This window comes from Rhinopithecus roxellana, chromosome 19, assembly GCF_007565055.1.
Source record: "Rhinopithecus roxellana isolate Shanxi Qingling chromosome 19, ASM756505v1, whole genome shotgun sequence".
Classification (NCBI taxonomy): domain Eukaryota; kingdom Metazoa; phylum Chordata; class Mammalia; order Primates; family Cercopithecidae; genus Rhinopithecus; species Rhinopithecus roxellana.
The window spans coordinates 21291459-21311679 of NC_044567.1; the positions used below are offsets into that span (position 1 = coordinate 21291459).

At 41.0% G+C, this 20221-nt stretch overlaps 1 protein-coding gene across 5 annotated transcripts in view; it reads left to right on the top strand.

Moving 5' to 3' along the window:
- ACACA (acetyl-CoA carboxylase alpha) overlaps window positions 1-20221 on the top strand; it is a 342596-nt gene that overhangs the window by 106452 nt on the left and 215923 nt on the right. Inside the window, exon 1 of one of the 5 annotated variants that reach the window (XM_030923249.1) lies at window positions 18196-18696. The exons of the other annotated variants lie outside the window; for them this stretch is intronic. Within the exon in view, the coding sequence (XP_030779109.1) occupies window positions 18644-18696 (53 nt within the window). The 5' untranslated portion in view covers window positions 18196-18643. Of the gene's footprint in view, window positions 1-18195; window positions 18697-20221 lie in introns of those variants that run through there. 5 annotated transcript variants of the gene reach the window in all.

A 20221-nucleotide genomic window follows, 5' to 3' on the forward strand; every position in this document is an offset into this window, starting at 1 on the left:
TGGAGTGCAGTGGCATGATCACGGCTCACTGCAGCTTCCACCTCTCTGGGCTCAAGTGATTCTCCCATGTCAGCCTCCCAAGTAGATGGGACTACAGACGTACACCACCACACCCAGCTACTTTTTGTATTTTTTGGAGAGACAGGGTTTCGCCGTGTTGGCCAGGCTGGTCTCGAACTCCAGACCTTAGGTGATCTACCCTCCTCGGCCTCCCTAATTGCTGGGATTACAGGCATGAGCCACCTCGCCTGGACTGATACTAAATTTGGCTATTGTGAATAGTGCTGCAGTAAATATGGAGTACAGATATCTCTTTGATATGCTGATTTCCTTTCTTTTGAATATATACTCAGTAGTGGAATTGCTGGGTTATATGGAAGCTCTATTTTTAGTTTTTTTGAAGAGCTTTCATACTGCTTTCCGTAGTGGCAGTACTAATTTATATTCCCACCAACAATGTACAAGGTTTCCCCTTTCTCCACATCTTCATCTCATGATACTACTTCAGTGGGTTCTTGTTACCCATAGGATATATTAGTGTCTAGCCAAACATTGTGTCACAGGTGCTTAACATTATTTCTAATACTCACAACAGTACTAATCATTATGGTGGGCTCAATGAGTTCTGTTAAGGGTCCAATACGGTCTCGGAGATGTTTGAACTAGAATTTGAAGGATTAACAGAAAAAAGGCTAGCAAAGCTAGAGGTGTGTGTGTGTGTGTGTGGAAGGGTAGAGCTGGTGGGGTAGACAACATGCACAGAAGTACCAGTGAAACATCTAGCATTTTCAGGCAATTACAAGTCGTTGACTATTACTGGAATGGAAGGTGGGCAGCATGATCAGTGCCAAAGAAGAGGCCGGTAAGACAGAGATCAAGTCATTAAGGGTCTTTTATGTTGTACTGTGATAATAAATAAGCATTTGGTCTCTATCCTTGGTTCCTGCACACAGTTCCTAAAACCCTTGGAATTTCTTGACTGGTAAGTATCTTTTATGATAATGAGATGACTGGGGTCTGAGGGCCCCTGGATAGCTTCAGGCTGGGGTCTGGTCACCAGAAAGTCCAAGGAATAATTAGAGAGTTGGAACTTTCACCTCTACTCTCTAACCTCCAGGGAGGGGCAAGAGGTTGAAAATTGAGCTAATCACAAGTGGCCAGAGATTTAATCAATCATGCCTACTTAATGAAACCTCCATAAAACCTCCTAAACAACAGAGTTCATAGAGCTTCTGGGATGGTCAACACATGGAGGGGCTGGTAGAGCTGTATACCTGGAGGAAGGTTTGGAAGTTCTCTGCCCCTTCCCCCATACCTTGCCCTATGTGTCTCTTCCTGAGTTCCTGAGTTGTATCCTTTATAAACCAGTAATAGCAAGTCAACTCTTTTCCTATGTTCTGTATGTCATTCTAGCAAATTATCAAACATGAGGAAGGGGTCATGGGAATCTCCGATTTACAGCTGGTTGGTCAGAAGTACAGGCGACTGGGATTTGCAACTGGTATCTGAAGTAGGGGACAGTCTTGTGGGAGGGACTGAGGACTTAACCTGTAGGATCTATGCTAACTCTAGGTAATTAATATAAGAATTCAAATGTGAGACTCCCAGTTGGTGTCTGGACAGAACTGGTTGTTGAGATGGAAAAAACCTGTACATTCGGTGTCAGAAGTGTTGTAAGTAAATACAGCTCAGACATAAAACATCTGTAAAATGGAAAACAATATTTAGGTTCTCCTTACCTGTGCAACAGACTTTATTAAAAATACGGATTCCGGCTGGGTGCGGTGGCTCATGCCTGTAATCCCAACACTTTGGAAGGCAGAGGCGGGCGGATCACCTGAGGTCGGGAGTTCAAGACTAGCCTGACCAACATGGAGAAACCCCATCTCTACTAAAAATACCAAATTAGCTGGGCGTGGTGGCACATTCTTGTAATCCCAGCTACTTGGGAGGCTGAGGCAGGAGAATCGCTTGAACCCAGGAGGTGGAGGTTGTGGTGAGCCGAGATCGCGCCATTGCACTCTAGCCTGGTCAAAAAGAGTGAAACTCTGTCTCAAAAAAAAAAAGGGATTCCTGGCTGGGTGCAGTGGCTCATGCCTGTAAATTCCTAGCACTTTGGGAGGCTGAGGCAGAGAAATCACTTGAGGTCAGGAGTTTGAGAACAGCCTGGCCAACATGGTGAAACCACATCTCCACTAAAAATACAAAACTTACCCAGGCATGGGGACATGTGCCTGTAGTCCCAGCTACTTAGGAGGCTGAGGCACGAGAATCACTTGAACCCAGAAGGCGGAGGTTGCAGTGAGCCAAGATCATGCCACTGTACTTCCAGCCTGGGTGACAGAGTGAGATACCATCTCAAAAACAAACAAACAAAAAAAGTGTGGATTCCTGAGTCCTATCCCAGGTTTATTAGATTACAGCCTCTGGTCGTGGAGCCCAGGAATCATTATTCTAATACTTTCCAGGAGAGTCCGGTATGAATCCCGAGCCAAGAAGCACTTTTTCAGAGCTTTGAACAATGCCTGGCACATTTCAGTAGCTTAATCAATGTTTGTTACATTGAAATTAAAGTTGTACAAATGGAAATCTACTTGCACAAGAATATATAGTAGAGTGACTGGGCATGGTGGCTCACGCCTGTAATCCCAGCACTTTGGGAGGCCGAGGTGGGCGCATCATGAGATCAGGAGATTGAGACCATCCTGGCTAACACGGTGAAACCTCGTCTCTACTAAAAATGCAAAAAATTAGCCGGGCGTGGTGGCAGGCGCCTGTAGTCCCAGCTACTTGGGAGGCTGAGGCAGAATAGCGTGAACCCGGGAGGCGGAGCTTGCAGTGAGCCAAGATTTCGCTACTGAACCCCAGCCTGGGTGACAGAGTGAGACTCCATCTCAAAAAAAAAAAAAAAAAAAAAAGAATATATAATAGAAAGGAAATGTGTCTTAGGGAAATATCTACCTCAATATCTACCTCATTCTTTTTTATGGCTCAATAGTACTCCATTGTGTATGTGGAGTAGATATACTCTTTATTTTATTACATATTTCTTTTTATCCATTCATCTGTTGATGGACCCTTAGGTTGATTCCAAATCTTGACTATTGTGAATAGTGCTGTAATAAACATTGGAGTGCAGATATCTCTTCAATATACTGATTTCCTTTCTTTTTTGCATTTACCTAGCAGTGGTATTGCTGGGTTATATGGCAGTTCCATTTTTAGTTTTTTGAGGAATCTCCATGCTGTTCTCCATAATGGCTGTACTAATTTACATTCCCATTGTGTTTTAATTTACACAACCATCAAGAGAACCACCAATACAAGGGTTCCCTTTTCTCCACATCCTCTCAGCATTTGTTACTGCCTCTTTTGGGTAAAAGCCATTTTAACTGGAGTGAGATGATATCTCATTGTAGTTTTGATTTGCTTTTCTCTGATGATCCGTGATGTTGAGCGCCTTTTCATATAGCTGTTTGCTAATTGTATGTCTCGTTTTGAGAAATGTGTGTTCAGATCTTTTGCCTATTTTAAAATTGGATTATTAGATATTTTCCTATTGAGTTGTTTGAGCTCCTTTTATATTCTGGCTATTAATCCCTTGTCAGATGGAGATACTGCTTGTTGAAATGAAAATGAAGTTGTAATAACCATAGTTCGATATCTCATATTTTTCTGAGTATTCTTTTTCTCAAGATTCATATAGTTCTTTAGTTCTTTTTTTTTTTTTTTCTTCAACTTCTATTTTAAGTTATGGGGTACACCTGCAGGATGTGCAGGTTTGTTACCTAGGTAGATGTATGCAATGGTGGTTTGCTGCACAGATGAACCCATCACCTTGGTATTAAGTCCAGTATCCATTAGCTATTCTTCCTGATGCTCTCCCTCCTGCAACCCCTGATAGTTCTTACCTCAAAATGCTAAATTTAATAATTCTTCATAAGTGAAAATTCTAACCTCCTCCCCAGTAAAATCTAATGATAGTCACAAAACTGGGACTCCATCAGTCAGGAAAACGTCTAGGAGTTCATCAAGGAAAGATTCTTCAGAGTGTTCAGAATATTGAATTTGGGTTCCAGGATATCCTGATCCGCTAAATCTATCATGACCCACTAATTGTGTCACATCATATCTACATTTTTTCCCTTTGTATATATTTATTGTTTCTTTAAAAATTTCTTTGTAGAGATGGGGTCTTGCTATGTTGTCCAGTCTGGTTTCAAACTCCTGGACTCAAGTGATTGATTCTTCCACCTCGGCCTTTTGAAGTGCTGACATTACAGGTGTGAGCCACTGGACCCAGCTGCCTTTATATCTATTATTTCAGTTCCCACTATCACTGACCTTATGTAGGTGTTCATTATCTCTAGCCTAGTCTATTGCAATGGCCTTTAACTATTTTCTCTTACTTTAGTCTCTCCCTGTTTCATATCTGTTCAAAAACATGTAATGTTTTCCCTCTGCCTTCAGAGTAAAGCCCAAGATAACAACCTCAACCTTTACTGCCATTTATTAAGCATTTATTGTGAGTTAAGCACTAAGAGCTTTCAGTATTTATCTTATGTAACCAAACAGCAGTCAGTCCTGTAAAATAGGCATTAATTATCTCCATTTTCCAGAAGAGGAGGATACAGGCTCAGAGAGATTATGTAATTTACCTACCTAATAAGTGGTGGAGGCATTGAGTCATGGTATTCAAGTTCTTCCACAATCAGGCCACAGCTGATTTTTCTAGTTTCGTTTCTATCCAGTGTTTTTTCCCTCTTTGCTTATTCCAGTTGCAGTAGACAATTGCCTGTTTCCTAAAATTCCATATACTTTCCATCTTTATGCCCTTTGATCATTCTGTTTGTGTCTCTCTCTGTCATGTTTCCTTCTTGAAATGCCATTTCCCTGACTGTTGAAATTCCATTTACCCTTGGAGGTCATCACTCTTTTTTTTTTTTTTTTTTTTATGAGATGAAGTCTTGCTATGTTGCCCAGGCTGGTCTCAAACTCCTGGCCTCAAGCGATCTTCTCACCTCAGTTTCCCAAATGCTAGGATTACAAGTATGAGTCACTGTGCCCATCTGAGGCCATCAATCTTTAAGGATCTTCTGAAATACTGCCTGTGCTGTGAAGCTTTTCTTTTTTCTTCTTCTTCTTCTTTTGTTTTTTTATTTTTTTTATTTTTGAAACAGGGTCTTGCTCTGTCACCCATGCTGGAGTGCAATGGCATGATCTCGGCCACTGCAACCTCTGCCTCCTGGGTTCAAGCAATTCTCCTGCTTCAGCCTCTTGAGTAGCTGGGATTATAGGCGCACACCACCATGCCCAACTAATATGAAGCTTTTCTTGTTCTTTCTCCTATATTGTTTTTCTCTTCTGGTAATTTGGCCTTCCATTTTCTGCAACAATTTCATTTCTTCTCCATTGTCCTTAAGCCAGCAGTTCCATTTGTACCATTTCCTGCCTCTTCTAGACACGTTTAATTTATAGCTTTGCCACTTATTTTATTAAGAAAATAGAGACTATCTGGCTAGTACTTCTTTCTAACACCTCATTTCAAACTTACTTTTATCTGTATTCACCTTCTCATTTTTCCTTCATGCATGTGTGTGTGTGTGTGTGTGTGTGTATGTGTTTTGTAACCCACGACAATGCTGACAACATTTTTCCTTCTCTCCTGAGAAGTGTTCCAAGTGCTTGGAACAGAGGATGACCAAAGGAGGGAGGGTCCTGAGAAGTATTCCAAGCACTCTGATTTCTTCCATCTTATAGAAGACCTGTTTTTGGTAACCACATTCCCTTTGGACTATTGTCTTATCTCTCTGCCCCATTTTATGGCCAAGATTTTCAGAAATGCTATCCCTACTTCCTCATCTCCCATTCATTCTTAAAGCTATTCTATTTTGTCCTCTGCCCAACTATGCTATTGAAACTGCTCTCGTAAAAACCACTAATGACTAGTGTATTGCTAAATCAGTGTATGCTTTTCAGTTCTCATCCTTATAGGTCTCTCAACAGTTCCATACAAGTGACTACTTTTTTCTTGAAACACATGCCTTCTTTTCTGCTAAAGACTACACTTTCATGACTTTCCTGTGTTACCTCCTTTCTACTCTTACCAATCTCCAGTCTCTCTTACAAGCCCTTCTGCTTTCATGCAACCTCTGAGTGTTGAATACTTTCATTGTTTGGTTCTGGTCCTTCTTATCTTTTTACTTGATATACATTTATTTCCTTCCTTCCTTCCTTCCTTCCTTCCTTCCTTCCTTCCTTCCTTCCTTCCTTCCTTCCTTCCTTCCTTCCTTCCTTCCTTCCTTCCTTCCTTCCTCCCTCCCTCCCTCCCTCCCTCCCTCCCTCCCTCCCTCCCTCCCTCCCTCCCTCTTTCTCTTTCTCTCGTCTCTCTTTTTTTTTTTTTTTTTTTTTTGAGACAGAGTCTCCCTCTGTCGCCCAGGCTGGAGTGCAGTGGCCGGATCTCAGCTCACTGCAAGGTCCGCCTCCTGGGTTCACACCATTCTCCTGCCTCAGCCTCCCGAGTAGCTGGGACTACAGGTGCCCGCCACCTCGCCCAGCTAGTTTTTTGTATTTTTTAGTAGAGACGGGGTTTCACCATGTTAGCCAGGATGGTCTCGATCTCCTGACCTTGTGATCCGCCCGTCTCGGCCTCCCAAAGTGCTGGGATTACAGACTTGAGCCACCGCGCCCTGCCGTCGTCTCTCTTTCTCTCTCTCTTTCTCTCTCTTCTTTTCTTTTATCTTTTCTCTCTTCTGTCTTCTGTCTTCTCTTCTCTTCTTTCTTGCTCTGTTGCCCAGGCTACAGTGCAATGTTGTGATCTTGGCTCTCTGCAACCTCTGCCTCTGGGTTCAAGTGATTCTCCTGCTTCAGCCTCCCAGGTAGCTGGGATTACAGGCGCCCACCACCATGCCTGGCTAATTTTTTCTATTTTTAGTAGAGATGGGGTTTTACTATGTTGCCCAGGCTGGTCTTGGACTCCTGACCTCAGGTGATCCACCTGCCTCTGCCTCCCAAAGTGCTGGGATTACAGGTGTGAGCCACTGTACCCAGCCACATTTTCTCTATATAAAATTCATCCCTTTGCTACTGCTTATATGCTGATGATTCCCAAATTTATAATATCCATCCCAGACCTATCCTCTGAGATCACTTGTTATGTTCACCTATTTATGTGGCATTTTCATTTGAATGTCCTATAGACATTAAACTCTTGATTTCCCCTACCTTCGTCATAAATTTGATCCTCCCCCAATCTTCTGCATCTCACTAAATAGCACCTCCAGCCACTCTGTTCAAACCAAAAAACCTGGGAATTATACGTCAGTTCGGTTGATTCTATCTCCAGTATTGACCTCAGTACCTTCACTTGCCATCACCTTAGTCTAAGCCTTAGCACATCAACTCTTGCTTGGCATACTAGAATGATCACCTAACTAGATTTCCTGTCTGTATTATACTCTTGCCTCCTGATTTCTTGCTGCACATAGCGTAAGATACAAAATTCTTGTTTTTTCGTTTTGAGACAAGGTCTTGCTCTGTCACCCAGGCTGGAGTAGTGCAAACAGGGCTCACTGCAGCCTCAACCTTCTGGGCTCAAGCCTCAGACTCCCAGGTAGCTGGGTCAATAGGTGCATGCCACCATGCTTGGATAATTTTTAAATTTTTTTGTAGAGATGGGTTCTCACTATGTGGCCCAGGCTGGTCTCAAAGTCTTGGACTCAAGTGATCCTCTCGCCCCCACCTCCCAAAGTGCTGGGATTACAGGTGTAAGCCACCACACCCAGCCTAGATACAAAATTTTTAACTCAGTTCATGAGACCCTGAATGATCTGACTTCTGTCAACTTCCATTTGCTGACAGGGCTTCAATCATATTGGCCTTTCAGTTCCTCTGAAAAGATAGTAGGCCAATATTTTTCCTATCTCAAGGCCACATGCACTGGTCCTTATGCCTAGAATTCACTTTCACTGTCTTTGATCACTTGAGGTCTTTATCCTTTAGGTTTCAGATCAAATATCATTTCCCAAAGAGGTTCTATTGTTACAGTGTTCCTTTTTTTCCCATTGCGATAGCATTTATCGTAATTTGTAATATTTTTAGTAGTATATTTATTTGATTGCTTGTCTCCATTATACTGTAACATGAGTGCAGAAACCATATATTTTGTTTATAGCTGTATACTCATGATTTTCTATAGTATATAATAGTCACTCAGTAAATACTTGTTGAAGCCAGGCATCATGGCTCATGCCTATAATCCCAGAGCTTTGGGAGGCTAAAGCAGGAGGTTTGCTTGAGCCCAGGAATTCGGGACCAGCCTGGGCACCATAGAGAGACCCATGCTCTACAAAAAAAAAAAATAAATTTTAATAGCTGGGCACGGTGTTGCACGCCTGTATTCCTAGCTACTCAGAAGGCTGAGGCGAGAAGACTGTTTGAGCCCCAAAGAGTTTAAGGCTGCAGTGAACTATGATCGTGCTACTATACTCCAGCCTAGGCAGCAGAGCAAGACTGTCTCTTCAAAGTAAATAAAAACATAAAATAAATGCTTGTGAATAAATGGTAGAGGTGTAAAGATTGGGAGCAGTCACAAAAGTTAATAGTAGTAGTTTTTATTTTTCCATTTTCATTTTTATTTCATTTTATTTGAGGGCAGTTGTACAATCTTGGCTCACTGAAACCTCTGCCTCTCAGGTTCAAGCAATTCTTGTTCCTCAGCCTCCCGAGTAGCTGGGATTACAGGCGTGCACCACTAAGCCAGCTAATTTTTGTATTTTTAGTAGAGGCAGGGTTTCACCATATTACCCAGGCTGATCTCAAACTCCTGACCGCAAATGATCCACCTGCCTTGGCCTCCCAACGTGCTGGGATTACAGGCGTGAGTCACCACACCTGGCCAATAGTTTTAAAATTATACATATTATGTATTTGATTTCTGTAGTAGATTTAGGATTATTCAAATTTTCATGTCTTTCTGGGTGGAATGGAAAGTTATGAAATTTATCAATTTTTTTTTCTAAAATTTCAAATTTATTGGCATAAAGTTTGTAATAATATGCTTGGTTTTCCTGCCTGGAGGATTTATAGTGATTCCCTCATCCTCATTCCTGATATTGACAATTAGCATTTTTTCTTGTATTTTTATCAGTCTTAGTAGAAATTTATCAATTCAGTTGGCCTTTTCAAAGAACTAACTTCTGGCTTTGTTGGTATCCATCTCTTTATCTCTGTATTCACTCATAAATTTGTCTTATTATATTCCCCAGGCTTTGATGTAAATTCTCATTATCATTCAATTAAAATACTTTCTTAATTTCCTTGTGATTTTTTGACCCATAAATTGTTTAGAAATATATCAAGACACTTGTGGATTTTATTACCTTTGTTATTGATTTTTAGTGTAATCCATTGTGTTCAGAGCATATACTCTATGTGATTTCAGACCTTTGAAATTTATTGATACTTGATGGCTTAGTATATGGTCTATTTTGATAAAGTTTCATAAACGCTTGCAATGAATGTGTATGTTGCAGCTGTTGATTATAGGTTCTATGTATGTTAGTTCAGTTTTTCAATTGTGGTATTCTTCTGTATCTTTCTTTCTTTTTTTTTTTTTTTACTTGTTATATCAGTTGCTGAAGAGGAATATTAAAATATGCTACTATAAGGATCTTATGACTGGGCACAGTGGCTCACACCTATAATCCTACCACTTTGGGAGGCCAAGGTGGATGGATTACCTGAGCTCAGGAGTTTGAAGCCAGCTTGGGCAACATTGTGAAACCCCATCTCTACTAAAAATATAAAAAATTAGCCTGGCATGGTGCCACACGCCTGTAGTCTCAGCTACTCGGGAGGCTGAGGCATGAGAATCACTTGAACCTAGGAGGCGGAGGTTTCAGTGAGCTGAGATTGCACTCCAACCTGAGTGATAGAGCAAGACTCTCTCAAAAACAAAACAAAACAAAAAACAATAAGAAAAAAGATATTCAACACAATAGAAATATGGGGAAAAGATTTCAGCAGGCACTTCAAAAGAAGATACCAAATGTCAAGTAAGCATATGAAAAGGTGCTCAATGTTACTATTCAGGGATTTGCAAATTAAAAATACAATGAGTCAAACACATATCCCAACCAAAAAAGCTAACATTAAAAAACCAGCAATATCAAGTGTTAGCAAGGATATGGAACACATTGACTCTCACACATCACTGGTAGGAATACAAATTGGAACAGCCACTTTAGAAAACTATTTAGCAGTATCATTTAAAGCTAAACATGCACATACCTCACTAGTAAGCAATTTCATTTTTTTGTATATTCCCAAAAGAAATTAGTTCATTCATCCATCAAAAGTCAACTATAAGAGCAAATATTGTCAAAATTCATAAACAACCCAAATGTCCACGAATAGTAGAATAGGTAAGTAAATCATGGTATATCATATGATGGAATACCATACAGAAATGAAAATGAACAAACTACTTCTGTATCACAACATGGATGAATTTTTTTTCCCATAAATTCAACCAAGTGGTAAGGGTAGATAAATTTTATACACATAAGGCCAGGCATGGTGGCTCACACCTGTAATCCCAGCACTTTGGGAGGCTGAGGTGGGAGGATCATTTGAGGCCAGGAGTTTGACACCAGCCTAGCCAAAATGGTGAAACCCCATCTCTAGTAAAATTACAAAACAATTAGCTGGGTGTGGTGGTGCGCACCTCTAATCCCAGCTACTTGGAAGGCTGAGGTTGCAGTGAGCCGAGAGTGTGCCGCTGCACTGCAGTCTGGGCGACAGAGCAAGACTCCATCGCAAAAAAAAAAAAAAAAAGATTTTATACACATAATATTGATCATAAGAAGTCAGACATTAAAGTACATACATTATATAACACTATATATATGAAGTTCAAGAGTAAACAAGACTGATTAATGGTTATAAAAGGTCAGAGCAGTCTTTACCTTTAAGGGAGAATATTGACTGGGAATGGACACAAGTGAACCTTCTGGGACTCTGGAAATATTCTGTATCTTAATGAGGTGATTGGTTATATGGCTATACATATATTAATTTTACATATATATGTTTTATACTTAAGATTTTTCCACTTCATTGTATGAAGTTTTATCGGTCATTAAAAAGTTGATAAAACAGGGAGGACTTCCAGGTATAGCTGAATGAGGAGACTGGCAGATCTTCAACACAAAAACCAACTATAAAGATAGACAAAATGGACAAAATTAACCATTTTAACACTCTTGAAATCAACCAAAAGGCATACAATAATTTGAGAAAATATTATGGTTAAAAAACTGCTAAAATTCTGTGAAGCAGTAGGAGTTTGTGGTGTTCTTGTCTGGGATTGTTCCTATTCCCCTTTCCCCAGCTGATTCGTCATGGAAGTTTTGCCAATGTGGGTAGACCATGAAGACCAGCTGCTTTGATGCTGCGGTTGAAGGGAATTTGCTCAGTTTGGGTGGTGGATGATGTCCATGCTTAATGGCATTGTTGGGAAAAGTGTCCACTTGGCAGTGGGTGAATGGCACGGGCCAGTGACTTTGCCAGACTGAGGCCTGTTTGTGGTTGGGACAAGCATATTTCAGGCTGAGACATGTACATGCACAGAAGAGACATGATAAGGCCCAACAGAAAGTCACACAGCTAGGGCAGACTTGAAAAACCTGAACTTGGAATGCGCTGCTCTGTATCCCCCATACTTCAGACACATAAACAGAGGACAAAAGCCTTTCTAGCTTTAAGTATATGAGGATAAACTCTATCTAATCATTGGCTACACAGACATAGGGGTGACTCCTCAGAAGCCACATTTAAACATAAAACTAAGAAATAAAAAGAAAATGAGCTGAGACATCAGCGGCTGCACACTGTTGGGGAAACAGAATTCACAGATTTAGCTCAGGCAAATGATTAAGAAAAGACAGAAACAAACTGTAGTAACAACAACTTTCATGGGTGAAAGAAATCAGAATCCAAATTGTTCATATGTTCAGATGTTCAATTTGTAAATTGTTCATATGCTCAATTTGTTTTCTAATCCCATGACAGGTTATATTCAATTTTTAATTAAAAAGCATGAGACATGTAAAGATACAGGAAAACGTGATCCATATTTAGGAAAAAAAGAAGTCAATAGAAATTATCTGCAAGTGTCCCTAGATACTGGATTTAACAAAGGTTTCAAAGTAGTGATGGTAAACGTGTCCAAAGAACTAAAGGGGCCGGGCGCGGTGGCTCAAGCCTATAATCCCAGCACTTTGGGAGGCCGAGACAGGCGGATCACAAGGTCAGGAGATCGAGACCATCCTGGCTAACACGGTGAAACCCCGTCTCTACTAAAAATACAAAAAACTAGCCAGGCAAGGTGGTGGGCACCTGTAGTCCCAGCTACTCGGGAGGCTGAGGCAGGAGAATGGCGTGAACCCAGGAGGCGGAGATTGCAGTGAGCTGAGATCCGGCCACTGCACTCCAGCCTGGGCGACAGAGCGAGACTCTGTCTCAAAAAAAAAAAAAAAAAAAAAAACAGAACTAAAGGAAAACATGTTTAAATAATTTTTTAAAATGTATTTATTTAATTTTTATATGTTATAGGGACAGAGTCTTACCATGTTGAGCAGGCTGGTTTCGAACTCCTGGCCTCAAGTGACCTTCTTGCCTTGGCCTCCCAAATCTCTGGAATTACAGGTGTGAGCCACTGTGCCCCATCTTAAATACTATTTTCTTTTTTTTTTGAGACAGAGTTTCACTCTTGTTGCCCAGGCTGGAGTGCAATGGTGCGATCTTGGTTCACTGCAACCTCTGCCTCCCGGGTTCAAGCGATTCTCCTGCCTCAGCCTCCCGATTAGCTGGTATAGCCATGCTCCACCATGCCCGGCTAATTTTGTATTTTTAGTTGAGATCGGGTTTCTCCATGTTGGTCAGGCTGGTCTCGAACTCCTGACCTCAGGTGATTGATTGCCCACCTCTGCCTTCCAAAGTGCTGAGATTATAGGTGTGAGCCACCGTGACTGGCCCCTTAAATACTGTTTTTTAAAGCATGATAACAATGAATCAATAAATAGAACTTCTTAGCTGAGTGCTGTGGCTCATGCTTATAATCCCAGTGCTTTTGGGAGGCAAGCAGGGTGGATTTCCTTAGCCCAGGAATTTGAGACTCCATCTCTACAAAAATTTTTAAAAATTAGCTGAGCATAGTGGCACATGTCTGTGGACCCAGCTACTTGGGAGGCTGAGGCAGGAGGATCACTTGAGCATATTGAGTGTTTGCACCACTGTATTCCAGGCTGGGCAACAAGCAAGACTCTGTCTCAAAAAATTAAAAATAACATAAAATAAATAGAAATTCTCAGTAAGAAAAGAGAAATGATCTTTAAAAATAAGCAAATGAAACCAAAGAGGATATACCTATGGCAAATAAGCACATGAAAAGATGTTTTGTAATTAATAGTTATTAGGTATTAGGAAAATCCAAAATTTTTTTTTTTTTTTTTTTTTTTTTTTTTTTTTTGAGACAGAGTCTTGCTGTGTCGCCCAGGCTGGAGTGCAGTGGCCGGATCTCAGCTCACTGCAACCTCCACCTCCCGGGTTCACGCCATTCTCCTGCCTCAGCCTCCCGACAAATATTAATTAGTATTAGGAAAACGCAAATTAAAATAGCAATGAGATATCATTACACACTTATCAGAATGCCTAAAATAAGAAATAGACACAATATCAAAGGTTTGGGAGAATGCAGAAAAGTTGGATTTCTTGTACATTGGTGGTGGGAATATAAAATGATACAGCCACTCTGGAAAATAATTTGACACTTTCTTTTTTGTTTTTGAGATGGAGTCTCGCTCCGTCGACCAGGCTGGAGTGCAGTGGTGCGATGTTGGCTCATTGCAACCTCTGCCTCCTGGGTTCAAGCGATTCTCCTGCCTCAGCCTCCCGAGTAGCTGGGATTAAAAGAACATCACCACGCCCAGCTCATTTTTTGTATTTTTACTAGAGATGGGGTTTCACCATGTTGGACAGGCTGGTCTGGAACTCTTGACCTCAAGTGATCCATCCGCCTCGGCCTCTGGGCTTGGGATTACAGGCGTGAGCCACCACACCTGACTGATTTTATTTAATTTCTGTCAGCAGTGTTCCACAAGTTTTAGTGTACAAGTCTTATACCTTTTTTGCTCAATTTATTCTTATTTTATTCTTTCTGATGTTATCATGAACAGAATATTTTAATTTCATTTTTGGATTGTTCATTTATAGCTAGCATATAGAAATATAATTAACTTTTCTCTATAGATCTTACATCCTGTGATCTTGATAAACTGATTTAAAAATTTTTTGTTAACAACTTTACTGAGATACAATTCACATACCATACCTTCACCCACTTAAAGGGTACAATTCAGTAGTTTTTAGTATATTCATGTAGTTATGGAACCATCATCACAATAAATTTGAGGACATTTTAATTTCATTATATATGTCATTTTTTTTTTTAAGAGATGAGGTCTTGCTATGTTGCACAGGCTGGACTTAAACTCCTGGGCTCAAGCAATCCTCCTGCCTCAGCAGGAGGTAACTGGGACTACAGGCACGTGCACCATGCATGGCAATTTTAGAACACTTTTATTACCCCCCAAAGAAACCCCAAACCCAATAGCAGTCACTCCTCATTTCTCCAATATGCTCCCCAATCCTAGCCAACCACTAACCTACTTTCTGTCTTTATAGATTTGCCTATTACAGACATTTCATATAAATGGAATGATATGTGGTCTTTTGTGACTGGCTTCCTTCATTTAGCATAATGTTTTCAATGCTGTAGCATGTATCAGTACCTCATTTCTTTTTATGGTTGAATAATATTTCATTGTGTGGAGATACCATATTTTGTTAATATATCATCAGTTAATGGATATTGGGTTTTTTTGTTTGTTTGTTTGTTTGTTTTGAGACAGAGTCTTGCTGTCGCCCAGGCTGGAGTGCAGTGGCGCGATCTTGGCTCACTGCAGGCTCCGCCTCCCGGGTTCACGCCATTCTCCTGCCTCAGCCTCCTGAGTAGCTGGGATTACAGACGCCCATCACTATGCCTGGCTAATTTTTTGTATTTTTAGTAGAGACGGGGTTTCACCATGTTAGCCAGGATGGTCTCTATCTCCTGACCTTGTGATCCGCCCGTCTCGGCCTCCCAAAGTGCTGGGATTATAGGCGTGAGCTACCGCGCCCTGCCGGATATTGGGTTGTTTCTATTTTGTGGCTATTATTAATGTTGTTATGAACATTCATGTATAAATTTTTATGTGGACGTATGATTTCCTTTCTCTTGGGTATACAATAAGGAGCGAAGCTGCCAGATCATATGGTTCATATGGTGAGAGTTTAGTTTATAAGAAAGTGTCGAATTAGCCAGGCCTGTAATCCTAGCACTTTGGGAGGCCGAGACAAGCGGATCACTTGAGATCAGGAGTTCGAGACCGGCCTGGCCAACATGGTGAAACCCCATCTCTACTAAAAATACAAAAATTACCTGGGCGTGGTGGCAGGCACCTGTAATACCAGTTACTCAGGAGGCTGAGGCAGGAGAATCTCTTGAACCCAGGAGGCAGAGGTTGTAGTGAGTGGAGATCGTGCCACTGCACTCCAGCCTGGGAGACAGAGTGAGACTCTATCTCAAAAAAAAAAGAGAGAGAAATTAAATAAAATCTAAATAAATGGAGAGGCAGTCCATGTTCATGGATTAGAAGACTCAGTATTGTCAAGACAGCAGTTCTTAAATTGATCTATAAATTCACAGTCCATATCACATTTCCAGCAGCCTTTCTTCTTCTTTCTAGAATTTGACAAGTTGATCCTAAAATGTACATGGAAACAAAGGACCTAGAATAGCCAAAACACTTTAAAAGGGAGGGTGAAGTTGGAGGTCTTCATACTACCTGATTTCAAAACCTACTATAAAGTCACAGTTATCAAGACCATGTGGCATTGCTTCAAGGCTAGGCATACAGGTCAGTGGATCAGAATTTAGAGTCCACAAAGAAACCTTTAACTATATGGCCACTTGATTTTTTGTCAGAGACACATCCTTGATCCAAAATTTCTCTGCTTGTAAGAGCCCCAACGTAAAACAGTCTCTCACAGTGTGTGCTGCAGTATAAACTCAGACTGCGTTGCAGTCAAGCTAGCGAATGCATCACTGTCTGCCGGGTAAACTGCTACGTCATCCTTGGTGTTTGGCATGTTACAATGCTGGGATCAGTGTGGGCTTCTAGTTGGATTTTGTGCCAGGTATGTGTCTACGTTGGACACTGTTCATGGTAGATTAAAATGGGGATGCTTTAAATTTGGAGAAATGAATGTGGCTTTTTATTTCTTGTATTCTAATATTAAAGAAAGATTGTGAGCAGCAGCGTCCATAAAAGATGTATATAGATCTCTAGCTTTGATTTTGGACCTGGGTATGCTGTGTTAGTGTTTGGTTGTTGTAGAAAGATCTCTTTGATGAAAGGAAGTGTAAACTCGATTACCAAGTGTGCCTCTTTAGTATATTTTTCTGATATAGTTGAGTGCAAAATAGTCTGCCTTATTTTACATTTAGTGCCTTATTTGCATTTTTGAATGTTGAACTTGTATAACAAGTTTGTTTTGTAGACACTTAGGTGTGTGTAAAATTGAGCAGCTTCTCATCTGTGGCTACTGAACTGTCCTGAACAAAGGCTGCAGTGCTCTATTTTTGAGGCAGGTTATTCTGAAGAGTCATAAAGATAGAAGGGATCCTCTGTGTCAGCATGGTTCTTTAAAGGGAAAGTAAACTGTACTAACTTAATGAGCACTGGCACATTGTGGAAGGGATGATGCAAAGTACACAACAGAGAACAACCAGGACTTCCCTTTTTTTTATTATAGCTGGTTGTCATGTTGGGTGGCCTAATTGAGTTGCTTGCAAATTTGGGCAATCTGAGTCTTTACAACTTAAGTTGCCCGAATGTCTTTCAGATCAGTGTTTGTTTGTTGTAATCATTTATCTTTTATCTGATTATTTAACTTCTATCTATGTTTCAGGTCATTTGTGTAGTTTATTTTCAAAGGTTTTCCTGGAAGCTTAATATATTCTCAGCATGGTTGGCATCAGATTGTTAACTATTTCTATCCAGCATTTTGATGGGAATAAATTTTTTATGGTTCATGATTCAGGTTAGATTTGGTGTACAGGCCTGAGGACTTGCCTCAGGAAGTTGTCATTCTATAGATTCTAAGCCTTTAGGGTCTTTTGCCATTGATTTTTCTCCTAATACACAGAATATCATGAGCATCTACTTAAGTAAAAGCTAAAAACAGGAAGATATTACAATATAACATTCAGCTAGTGTTTATTTCTTTCAGAGATCTGTGGCAAATTTGCTTTCATAGTAATATATGTGTCTTAGTAAGTAGTCTTTCTAGGCAGGATATTTTCTTCCCTGCTTAAGGGGGTTAGACCTCCAAAATATTTGTCAGGGTCCCTTTTCCTTTTAAGGATTTAACCCACATCTTCTCTATATCCCTTTTGTACCAGCTCCATTCTTATTCTCAAGCTTTGATGCATAAAACCTTAGTTTAGGCTGGGCGCGGTGGCTCAAGCCTGTAATCCCAGCACTTTGGGAGGCCGAGACGGGCGGATCACGAGGTCAGGAGATCGAGACCATCCTGGCTAACACGGTGAAACCCTGTCTCTACTAAAAAATACAAAAAACTAGCCGGGCAAGGTGGCGGGTGCCTGTAGTCCCAGCTACTCGGGAGGCTGAGGCAGGAGAATGGCGTAAACCCGGGAGGCGGAGCTTGCAGTGAGCTTAGATCCGGCCACTGCACTCCAGCCTGGGCGACAGAGCGAGACTAAAAAAAACAACCTTAGTTTAGGTGTCTGTATGTACCACTACTCTGGCCTGAAAATTAGAATCATGGCTCACACTTGATTCTAGTAGTGGCGTGTTTCCTTTCTACTTGATTTGTTTCCCAGCTGACCTGCTTTTCCCCACCGTGCAGTCTGATAATTGGTATTATTTGCTTTGATTGGATCTCAGAAATTACCTCTTTAGACCAAGCTGTCCTTCTCCATCTGGATTTCATGTGCCCATTATTTTCTTGGCTTAATTGTCCTTGTAAACTTCATCTTTTGGCCCTGGGCTTTCCCTGTCATGTGCTCTCGGCAGCCAGGAGAGGCAGTGGAGCTTTTCTCCATTGACTGTCAGAAGAAAGTGACTGTTGTCGAAACATGTTTGCTGCAACTGAAGGAAAACTGCTAAGATCTATTTTCTAGTTACACAAGCTTTTATATTTCTCCCTGGCTCCTCTCAGTTCCCTTGGGAAATCAATTAAATTCTGTGTGTAAGCTAAGCGTGTGGAGGAGAGAAGATGCATAAAGGAAGAAAGGTGGGGAAAGAAGGAAATTGGGAACAAATTAGACAAAAAGACTATAGTTTGAGGCCATCAGGAGTATTCTAGTCTGACTGAACCCAGGCCAAGAAGTAGGCAGAAGGCACAGTATCTCTTGTCCTCCTGGGTTTTAAGCAGCTGCAACAGAAGGAGGAACTGTGGCTTGTGTTTACAAGGCCGAAATCTGAAGAAAAAGCTTCCATTCCTTTGCCATCTTGATATGGAGGGTTCTCCAGAGGAAAATAAGGAAATGAGATATTACATGCTTCAAAGGTAAGTGTTAGGCTACCACATTTGGGTGATATATGTATCTTTAAAAAAAACAGTAAAGTACTGACAGCTAAGCCCTGAAATTTATTTGATCATTTTTTTTCTATCTTTAAAAAATGAAGGCTTTTTTTTTTAAAGAAAATTAATAAAAATGGGCATATTGGCTCCTGAATTTCTAAACCTTTATTTTACATTGAGAATTTGAAAAAAGATCCCTGAGCCCATGTGTGATATTATAACTACGTTGAAAACAAGCACCCCATGCAGACCTTGCTGTGCTATTATTTCCTGAAGGGAACCTCAGATGTATCAAATTTATTCCCTGGATTTGGCTAGTATTTCCAGTAAAGTCTCTTCAACTGCTGGAAAGGAAGGATATTGTATAGTTTTGCAGAAAACTTTTTTAGAATGTGTATCTGGGGCTAGGAAAGGTGCCTGGTGTAATTTTTCTGACATGTAGTCAGACAGAGTTGTTCAGGATGCCGAACTCCTTCACTTTGGGACCTTTCTTCTTGCCGTTAGAATTCAGGCTGAAGAGGAAATGAGTCAGGCCTTCTTGGGCCTTCTTCAGGCCTCTTGCAGGTCTGCACCTCCCTACAGAGAACTGACATAAAAGACTTGAATGATTTGCTTGTGCAGTGCTTGTGCAGTGGTGCAGTCATAGCTCACAGTAGCCTTGAACTCCTGGGCTCAAGTGATCTTCCCACCTCAGCCTCCTGGGGTAGCTGGTACTATAGGCATGCACCACCATGCCTGGCTAATTTTTTTTTTTTCTTTTTTTTTTGTAAAGATGGGATCTCACTGTGTTGCCCAGACTGGTCTCAAACTCCTGTACGCAAGCAATTCTCCCACTTTGGCCTCCAGAAGTGTTGGTATTATAGTCATGAGCCACTGTACCTGGCCTCCCTCCGTTATCTTTTTTGTTTGCTTGTTTTTATAAAGTAGAGTTTTTATTTTGAAGAAAATTACTGAGAGTTAAACTAAACTTAGGCAAAACCAGAAAATAAACAAAAAACACTGAGTTGGCAAAATCTGTCTTTACATCCTTTCCTTTCCCCCAACTGGCTCTGTAATTGCCCCTTTTTCTTTTTTACCACTTCTTTTACCCTAACTAAGCAAAACTTCCACTGAGAGGCAAAGAGGTAAAAAAGTAACTACAATATAGCTGGGTGTAGTGGCATGAGCCTATAGTACCAGCCACTCTGCAGGCTGAGGCCAGAGGATTGCTTGAGCCCAGGAGTTTGAGGTTGCAGGGAGATATATTCCTGCCACTGCACTGCAGCCTGGTCAACAGTGAGAATCCATCTCTAAAATTTGTTTTTTTTTTTTTATTTTTATTTATTTTTTTTTTGAGACGGAGTCTTGCTCTGTCGCCCGGGCTGGAGTGCAGTGGCGCGATCTCAGCTCACTGCAAGCTCCGCCTCCCGGGTTTACGCCATTCTCCCGCCTCAGCCTCCGGAGTAGCTGGGACTACAGGCGCCCGCCACCTCGCCCGGCTAGTTTTTTTGTATTTTTAGTAGAGACGGGG